Source organism: Pempheris klunzingeri, chromosome 19 (assembly GCF_042242105.1).
Source record: "Pempheris klunzingeri isolate RE-2024b chromosome 19, fPemKlu1.hap1, whole genome shotgun sequence".
NCBI lineage: Eukaryota > Metazoa > Chordata > Actinopteri > Acropomatiformes > Pempheridae > Pempheris > Pempheris klunzingeri.
Genome location: NC_092030.1, coordinates 12823700 through 12833927, shown reverse-complemented (window position 1 = coordinate 12833927; position 10228 = coordinate 12823700). Strand labels below are relative to the sequence as shown.

General features: G+C 40.4%; 1 protein-coding gene across 1 annotated transcript; it reads left to right on the top strand.

The window, feature by feature from the left end:
* Window positions 1-1679: 1679 nt before the first annotated feature.
* Window positions 1680-9696, top strand: mtfp1 (mitochondrial fission process 1). Its single transcript, XM_070850461.1, has 4 exons — window positions 1680-1794; window positions 5502-5629; window positions 5986-6218; window positions 7308-9696. Exons 1-4 carry the CDS (start codon window positions 1725-1727, stop codon window positions 7372-7374), a joined length of 498 nt encoding a protein of 165 aa, XP_070706562.1. The 5' UTR covers window positions 1680-1724; the 3' UTR covers window positions 7375-9696.
* The last annotated feature ends 532 nt before the right edge of the window (window positions 9697-10228 follow it).

Genomic DNA, 10228 nt, shown 5'->3' with positions numbered 1-10228 from the left:
CGTAGGTCAAAAATCATCCCACTGAATTTCCACCTGCCTTCCCATTGGTTCACTGTGTTGCATGGCTCATCACCATTGGTCCGTTTGATTGTCGATCAGAACCCACGCTTTTAATTGGACGTTCTTGTGATAGTAGTACTAGATATGCTTTCAGATAATGATTGTGAATCAGTTTTTAAATTGGAAGTGTGCAACTGCTGCAGATTTAAATTTGCTGTGACATTGTCAACACTGACATTGATTTTTGCCCGTGAGATGCCACCTTCTTTGTACATGTTTTAGTTCTCAAACCTAAGCAACAGATCTGTTTTGAATTTTGCTAATAATGATTATAATGTTTAGTGTGCACGATAATGTGTTGCCAACTAAGAAAACTAACAAGGCTCTGTGTAGTTACACAGGCTGTGCTTTTATAATGATCACTTGGCTGAGATTTGGGCCTTTTTTCTGTAATCCTGTCAACAGACAGTTCTCTCTAAATTCTCCTCTCCTAGTTTTCATTTAGGCTGTCTGTTACCTGGCTTTCCTCTGCAGGCTTTGTGAACCACTAAGCTTACACTACACTCATATGCTGACCCCTGGTTCCCCCCACACGCTTTGCATTATGCATTGTGTTGTATTGTCACCCATCAAGTACAAGCACATAGTAGACTACAGATAGCAGCTCCATTGAAGTAACCACCCAGTGGCCCTGCTGCCCAAATACTAACCCCACCCAGGTTTACTGTGTGTCAGTTTGTCTGTGGTAATTTGTTACCAATTATGAACATGCATATGATTTTACACAATCTGACTTTTCCCAAAAAAATATTTATTAAAAAAAAATAAAGATGAAGCAATATAAAGACATGTGTTCTATTGTTTGAATGTAGTAAAAAAAAAAATGTGGTATTGATTTGGAATCACTGAGTCAAATCAAAGCTATTGAACAAAACTCTTTACCATAAAAATATTACAATAAAATAGAAGAAGCACTAAAATCCAATATGACCAGGTATGTCTTATTTGTCTATTTAAGTGATACATTTTTGGCATTGATTTGGAGTCATCGGCTCACTTTACATGGAATCAATTGAAAGAAAAAAAAGAAAGACATTTCTATAAGAATATTTATGCACTAGAAGCATAAAAATCCACTATGAAGAGGTGTGTCCTATTTTTCAGTGTAATAATAATTTCTGAAAAAAAATTTTTATTAAAATATTTTTCTAAAACAAAGAAATTACACTTTAGCAGTCAAAATAAATGTGCTACATTAACTGAATTTAATTTCACAAGAATTCTCAGGTCAGGATGAAAAAACTTTGTTTTTATGTCAATTTAAAAGCAGTTTATTGATGGCCCCTTAAATTAGCCTCCAATCTAAAATGGATAAAGATGGGGACGTGATTGTTTTACCTTTTAATAAATGACAGACTCAAAACAATGTAACGATAGTGCATATAATAAAACCTTAAATCAAGTTATCATGTGTGGACAGATCTCTATTTAGAGTGGAGTCCGTGTGATGTTAGATCCGTGGAATGGAAAAGGAGGAGCAGTCCAGCAGTAGTGCTGCTGCCGCCGCCATGTGTCCAGCAGCGGGTTTGTCGCGGATGTTTGTGCTGCCGGATGCTGGAGGTAGTTAGAAACACGCCCCCCACACCCCCACTGCCGTCTCTCTCACACTTCTCATTGAGTTTACACAGCGCAGCACGGAGGGGATGGAGTAAAGGAAGGAAAACATGGATCCCACTGAAGAAAAACCAAGCAAATCGGTCGACATTTATCGCGACACATGGGTCCGCTTCTTAGGTGAGTACTGCCGTGTTTTAGCCGCTCGGTCCCTGAACACATCAGAGGTTACAACGGAGCCGCTAGCTAGCTAACAGCTAGCTTAGCTGGCTAACTTCTCTGTTAAAACCCTATTTATAGCCAACTTGGCCGTTGAAGGACGTTTTGTCACCACAGGACGTAACGGACGAGCAGTGTAGTTGTTACTGCTTTATTTCCACGCCGTATTTAACGTTAACTGTTAACTTATTGCGTTGCGTCTGTAACTCAGTCCTGTCTCAATAAGGGTAGTTGTTAAGGAAGTTGAGACGGTGAGTCACACAACCGCGGAGACACGCCCGCAAGGACGACCGTCACTGTGGCAGGTACAACATAATGTCAGTGTCTGGTTTCCTCTGCTGTGCCTCTCTTACTGAAACATTAGGGTCTCTCTTAATATTGGTTACACCGTCACCCAATGAGCTGGCGGCTGTGAAGGGCATGTGCAGGAGAAAGGCTGCAGCTGTCCCCTCGGTGCAGGCCGTGTGTCCTGGCGAACATGCCCTAATCTCCTGCTCCTCCACAGCCGGCAGTGATCATGTCATGGAAAGTGAATCAGTTTATCGTCTTAATCAGAAAGTCATAATCTGTCCGCTCATATTTTTAATCCTTTCTGTGCAGTGAAATATCTCAGTGTTTCCACTGACAAGCATATGAACAGACAATCAAAATGCTCCTACACCACTATCTGATATTTCTCTTATTTCTGGTTTGAATATGTCATGTTTCTAAACTTGTGGGATCTTTATGTAATTTAGGGTTAAAGTGGATACATCAAATGGAAAACTCATTTTCACTCTAATTTCATGCAACATTTCTTCTTCTACTTGAGATTTTTCGACATCTGTATCTTCTTCTAATATGATTTTCTCCCTTGAAATAGTTACTTGCTCGTTTTTATGCCAAGTACTGGATTCCACAGAACTCTCCAGCATGTCTGGAAAAGATTAGACAATGCTTTTTTTTGCTTGCGATGTGGTTATGCTACAATAACTAGGTTTAACATGAAATGTGGCTATTTTATCCTAACTGAGCAAGCTGGAAAATCCTGCCACAGACATTTTGAACACCATCGAATCGTGTATTGGCTTGAGGGGTGTAGTGTTCTGGTGTCCGTGTACAGCAGGCTAATTGTAGGCGGGTAACACCGGAGCATAGATAGGATTGCCTGATGCCCTTGCATATGCCTGTTTCTGTCAAGGAGACGTGTTATCCCAGCACACCCTTAACATCCACTAATGGTAAATGGTACAGCAGAAGTAGCGAGCCGTACACCCGAACCTGGATGTGCTTGTCAAGCGGACGGATCATCTTTATTTTCCTCCTTTTCTGGCTGCCAGTGATGGTTGTTGGAAATATTTTTTCACTCACCATCCAAGCCGTCACACCTTGCCCTCACCCTGCTGTCACTTTCATTCCTTATCTCCTCTGTTTCCGTCTCTCTAACACACCTTCATGCCTAACAGGGCTCAGGGCGAATAGTCGGTCACGAACTGTAATCTGAACCCTTTGCTCACAGGTCAGAAATTAGGCCCCAGTCTATTATTGCAGGGCATGGCACGTTTTATTATTAACTGAGTGCCGTGATGGAAGATAATCTTATCTGGACTCTCCTTGTTATCGTGCTTTATTATACCAGTACAGCTCTTATCACCTTGTGTTCACAAGTGCCTCCGGAGCTCCAGATCCAGTAGTTACTCCGCTGTCATTTTCATTGCTGCAGTATCAAACCAGGCAGCCTAGAGCGAAGACCGAGTTTCATAGAGTGTCTCAGCAGACACTTTGACTCGTCATAATAGGAAAAGTCGCATTAATGATGGGTCAGTTCTCTTCAAGCATCCCAGTAAGTCATGACAGTTTGATGGAGAGCCAGCGTAAAACACCAGGGCCCTGAAACTGAAGCAGCTAAATGGAATGTAGCTGTTCCTACTGTGACATGCCAAAATACTTTACACAGCGTAAGCTTTAACTCCACTTCACAACATATTGCTTACAGTGCTGGGTGTTGGGTGTCCTGCAAACGGCAACTAAATGCTACGCAAACTCAAATTTGGAATTATAAGCACTTACTGCACCTGTGATTTTTGTTTAGATGTGCAGAATTTGCATCTGTTTTTTTTTTTTTTTTTTCCTGAGACATAAAGTGTCCTGAATATGTCCACAGGGTTCTCTGCGGTGCTGAGTCTGGTGTTTAAAATCACTGTTGGGCTATTGCTTTCAGTCTTAAACACAGTCGACGATTAGTTTTGAGTTTAAAGGGTTTGATATGCTCTTTGGTTACTGCGTGGAGACAATTGGGGGACAAAACGAAGTTGTCATGAGACGTATTCTCTTACTGAAGCTGCAGAAAGATGATTCACACTTATGCATCTCTTATTAGTTCTCAAAGGAAACGAGAAAAAAACGTGGTAATGCCTGTAATCCTTTGAAACGGGGGGAACTCACCAGGTCCATGTACTTCAGCGTTTGTATGAAAATTCTTGTTTCCTGTAAACTCACCCACAATTCTGTGTCCATACCACCCTACAAATACTGCATGGAACTTTTTTGGACAGTATTTTAAAAACCGTGAATATAATAAATCTTGTGGGGAGGCATTAAGCCAGCTTTTTTTCTCTCCTAATACTGATACCTCAACTTAGGCCATCTGCAGATAGTTCTGCTCTCTTAAAATCTGTATACCACATTGCACAGAACATTTTTCATTTTTATGTAAGGTAACATCAGTACTCAGTCTATGATGGCACCATTTCAAGCACCTGATGATGCTGCTATCAGGGAGTTAAATCATCCAGATTTTGTCAAGCCAAAGAATACATTGATGATTTTTATTTGATCAACATATAAGATAGAAATCTTCTGTGTCTTGATAATCCACTAAATAGTTCTGGGGATTAATTACATTTAAATAGACATCTATAATCTGATCTGAATCTGATCAGTTTCCTCACTGAATCCTGATATGACTTCCTAAAGAGGAGAGTAAAGACTAAGAAGCGTACATATTTGATGTGTTAATCATGCAAAGTCCAACAAAAACACTGAGAGGTGTGTACTACACGTAGCACAGTGAAGTGTAGGGTTTGCACAGTAACCTCAGTTTAGCCAGCAGTAACAAAGATGGAGCCAAACAGCAGCAGCAGAATTTGACCTCAGTGCGATCTGATAGTTCTGTCGTCACCGAACCAAAGATAATATCTCCCGTGTGACCGGAGGTAATATTACCAGTGATTTACATGTAGCCGCTGTGGTGTACGGCACAGGTGACCTCTTAGGAAGTGATCAAGGGTGTCATTTAGTCCCCATGGAATTTGTATTACATAATTTTCCAAATGTTGCTCTTCATTTTCACAATGTCAGAGAAACAGTTGAGGACCATTAGCATCTTGTATGTTTCAGGATACGCAGTATGTACTGGAATTTTGAGACACTGTAATTTAACGTCCTAGGAGTACTCCCGGGTATGACATCACTGAAAAACTGAGCTTCTGAATATTAAATACACCCCCCATTTGCTCATAATGGCTCTAAACCTCAGTTATTTTCTAATAAATGTATAGGTTTAATTAGTTTTTTATAGACCTGAGGCTTAGCACCTATTAGCTGGGTGGCTAACTGAGGTTATGATGTAATTAGAGGAAACTAAGAAGGTTAAAGTCTTACCTGCAATTATGTATGTGTGCCCACAGGCTATGCCAATGAGGTTGGGGAGGCCTTTCGTGCTCTGGTACCAGTGAGTTTTGTGTGGGGCAGCTATGCTGTGGCCACTGCATACGTTACTGCTGATGCTGTGGACAAAGGGAAGAAAGCAGCGGTGGTAAGAAATTTCATGTTTTCTCTTCAGTATTATTATATTTGTCAAATTTTCATTATTATGTAATTAGAAGGGGGTATAAATAAACTAGGCTGACATCATAATTCCCTTTTTTTTTCTGGTGACACACTGGATACTTTTAGCGCTTCAAGACTCAAGAAATTATTCAAATTAAGACAAATTTAGTTGTTAAGTGTTCGCTTGCCAAAAAGTTTGGAAACTGTCTTGGATGATCAGGCTGAAACTGGGTCTTTTTAATAAAGAAGCAAGAACAGAGAAAATAGAAATTCAAGTCCAAATCATGAATGAATTTTTTTGTTTTGTGCCCTCATTTTCATCTCCTCCATCCATTCCTCAAGGCCCACGGAGACAACCCAGGGAGGACCACACGGGTAGCAGTAGCAGTAGTGGACACGTTCGTGTGGCAGGCCCTCGCCTCTGTGATCATCCCGGGCTTCACCATTAACCGTGTGTGTGCTGCATCACTGTACCTCCTGGGCAGGACCACTAAGTGGCCCCTGCCAGTCCGCAAGTGGACCACTACAGCCATAGGCCTTTCTACGATCCCCTTCATCATTACTCCTATAGACAGGTAGGTTGGCACAAGTGTATTTGTTTCTTAGTATGCAAGTGGATTATGTAAGTTACCCAAGACTTGATTTTAAGGGTTGGGCTGCTCACACGTGATTAGAGGCTTTAGCTGCACTTGCTGCTGCAAAGTGAGTGCTGGCAGCTCAGTTCAGCACTGATATGTTATTATGTCGGTTTAGGATAAAGTTTTAAAAACCCCAAACCAATAATGAATTCTCCCTACGAAAAGGACCGCCCATGTACGCAAAGCCTAATATAGCTCCTTTCTCTATGCTGCAGAGCGCCGTTGTTGTCCCAAAATGATTTAAAAACACATTACAGAGCCACACTGATGCACGATGATCTATTACTTCATCACCATGAACTACAGTCAATCCCGCACACACTGTCCTACTGCTGGAAATGCTCACTATTACAACACCAAATGTGCATTAATCCACTGCTAAAAATAGTCGCCACTACTTGCTCCTGTTTGGGCCATGTCTGGTTCACTGAGCCTTTTAAACTGAAACTAGATATTTGTGAGCCGTTTTTACACGTTAAGTAGGAACAAATGGCCACAGACGAGGGAGGGAAGTGAGAAAGTATTGAGACCCGAGCACTGAAATGAACACTTTGTTGGTTTTGATCTTCAAAATCATGAATCTGGTGTTAATATACATGGCTTTATCAAAAAAGATGCCAAATAGTTTAGAGCTAAAGGGTTTGGCTGAGTGCATTTCCTTGATAATAAACGATATCAATGCATTGCCATACTTAACTGGAGACATTCCTCCATTTAAAGGTGATTGATGGGGTCTGAATCACAATGTATATTTTAAATGAGATACTGATGATGACTACTTACCATGTTTTCGTTTGAGAGCTGCTGCTACAAATAAATACCGTTATAGGTACACGTGAAAGTATGAGCTCCTCTTGCCTCTCTTGTTGTTAAGCGACAAAGTAATCAGCCACTATTGCAGACCGGTGGAGAGTTACACAAACGGCTGCTGTCTAAAGGAGAGGCTTTTAGAGATCATTTCTGCTTCTGTGAAACTGATTCAGAAATGCTCTACTATGTGTCCATCTTGTTTCCTTTGCCCTGTAGGTCAGTGGACTACCTGCTGGACTCGAGCCTTCGGAAGGTCTACACCGCGGGAGAGAAGCACAAATAAGGAGAGAGCATGCAGGCAAAATTGGCCTCCCTCCAGGGTAGAGACCCATCCAGTCTACAAAGACCTGTGCTGATTGTCCGCCACTGTGTGAAGCCCTAAAGAAATGTGAGGAAGGATTTCATAGAGCAAGACGTGATAGTTAGTCAAAGTTACTTAAAATGAAATAGATTTTATTTCACAATGTTACAGTTCATCCAAGTAAGTTAAGCAGTACACGTGAAATCCTTCTTCATCAAATATCCTGTTGGGGATCCTTAACTTTAACCTTTCAGGGCAATCTGGGTAGCAACATAAAAAATGTTAAAATAGGAATATAAAATAGGAAACTGTATAAATGTTCCTTTTGACGGAGTGAATTGCTGCTTCTTAAAGTATTGTTCGGCAGGGATACAGTGTGCTGTTATATTCCTGTTATATTTTTCAGAGAGAAAGCCTCCAAGGTTGCCCTCGTGGTTTAGAGTTATGAGCAGTCCACCTCATGTCCACATGTCAAGGAGACGGCATAGACCCACACTTTCTGCGTTTATCAGCCATATTCAGTGGTACTGTAATGACACACCAAAAAGCCAGTCTGCCATGATGTCCTCCTTATCCGCTACTTGTTTAACATTCATCTTCTTTGTGTTGTCTGTTACTTTTGGGATCGATGTTTCTTCTGATGCACTTTTCCATCGTTTCATTCTACGTTATTGTTGGTCATGTTTGCACTGGGAGCATTTTTAAAAAAAATTTTTTTTACACAACTTCTACAATCTATATATCGTATATACGAGATGGTGTACGGCCACCTTAAACTAAGAGTACTTGTAGTAGCAGCAAGTACTATTTGTGCAGCGAACCTCACAAGTATTGAAAGACTATTTTAAAGCTGTCCTTCGAGTATGATGAGTCGTATACAACTGGTCTAAGTTTTACATGCCATTCTCCAAACGAGCTTTTAGATATTTCAATTTTAATAGGTTTTCCACCTGAATGCAGATACTTGTGGAGGTCTGTGTCGTACCTATGCACAAAATGGTTAATGGGATTATTTTAGAAATCTACATATACTGTACGCCTACATTATTTCCTATGCTTTTCTTTGAGGAGCCAAGCAATATGCTGTATCTCATGCTTAACTATGCAAGGGAAGTGTACATAGTGAGTGTCACGAACTGCAGGGACTGTACTCTCACCTTTAAAAATAAGGTATGTGAATACATAATGTTAATGTTGTGAAATAAGAAGGGAAATCTGTTAAGAAATGTTGCTTGAAACTTGGATGACAAAGCGGAACATACCGTGTTGGGAACGGTTACATTGCCAATTATCGTGTCCGTGTACACCAGTGTACCATTTTAGCAATAATGTTTATTTAACGTGTTTGTGTCACACCATATCCTGTTTGCTATGAAAGATGAGGATCACTGTGTCCTGCTGGGGAAAAAAAAGATTGTTAAAACTTGGGGTGCACCACTTTATTACTACTTGCAGATACAGAGTACTGATGCAACCTTTGCAGTAGTATTTAATAACCAGATGAGGTCACAAGGCCGCTTACACAGCACTAGTTTTTTGCTGGCTTTTTACAATGACTATGACACATGCTCAAGGCTCCAGTGTGTCGAGTACTGGATGTTTGATTCACTTAAGCACAGAACTTCATTTTTCATTTAGAGCGTGAGGTTAAAGACCCCTTTTTATGTCAGCGCAATTGAACTCGTCATAGCAGGAAAAGCAGAGGTAACAAAGGCCCTAAAGACAAGTTTAAGCGTCCCAGTAAGCAGTGCCGGTGATTAAATGTTCATAGTAACATGGCTCTGGAACTGGGACACTTAAATGTAATGCACACATAATTAATGTTAGAATTACTCTTGTGCTTTTCCTTCTGTAACATGTCAAAATACCTGCATTGAAAAACAAGCCCTAGAGAAATATGTTTATATATTCCTATTCAATTTTAGCATTTCAGACTGTACACAGAACAGAACATCACTGTATTTTTATTGTTTCAAATGAAAACTTACTCCTTTTGTAAACATTATTGATGTTTTTTGTTTTGTGGAAGTGTGTTCGGAAGTGGGGGCGTTTTTTTGTCACATTTTCAGCCTTAACTGAAAAAAAAAAAAAAAAAAGGAAAGTCAAACCTCAAATTTACTTCCGTGTACTACTCAGTTCACAAGGTGGAGATCATTTTTTTTTCAAATGTGAAAGCAACTGTTGAAAGCCGGAGCTCTGTTCATTACAAAGGACACTCAGCAGTCCTCCTACTCTGTAACAGCTTCTGGAACACTGGGAAAAAAAAACTGAACCTGTATAGTGAAATAAATTATGTAATGACGAGCATGTGTGATTTTTCTTTCGAGTATCACAAATGACAACATAAAATAGAATTGGTCTAGTTCATCAATATGTGATATGGTTATAATCATTCCTGCAGCTAATATGGACAACTACAGCAGAGCCACTTTTGTAGCTGTGGGGAATAATGATTGACAGCTCAGTGTTTATATATATATATATATATGTATATATATATTAGCATTATCAGTCTGCATCATGGGCTTCTTGTAAAAGCACCTTTCTACAGTCTGACGTCAAGCGGCAGCATAACTTTCGGTCTGTGCAGCCACAGCTTCCACTTCCTGAGTAACCCATCTGCACTTTCAGCTGGAAGAGGTGTAATTCAAGGGGCAGTTTAACCAATGAGGTTGAAGCACTAAAAAGCACATCGGACCAGGTGATTTGAGAGCCCAGTCGCAGTAAATTAGTTAAATTGAGCCACGGGCCCAGCTGGTGTTAATTCTATCTAAGTGCCCACATAAAAGGCTCAGGAACTCAAGCGCTTCTTGGCTCAGTCATGTTTCATCTTAAT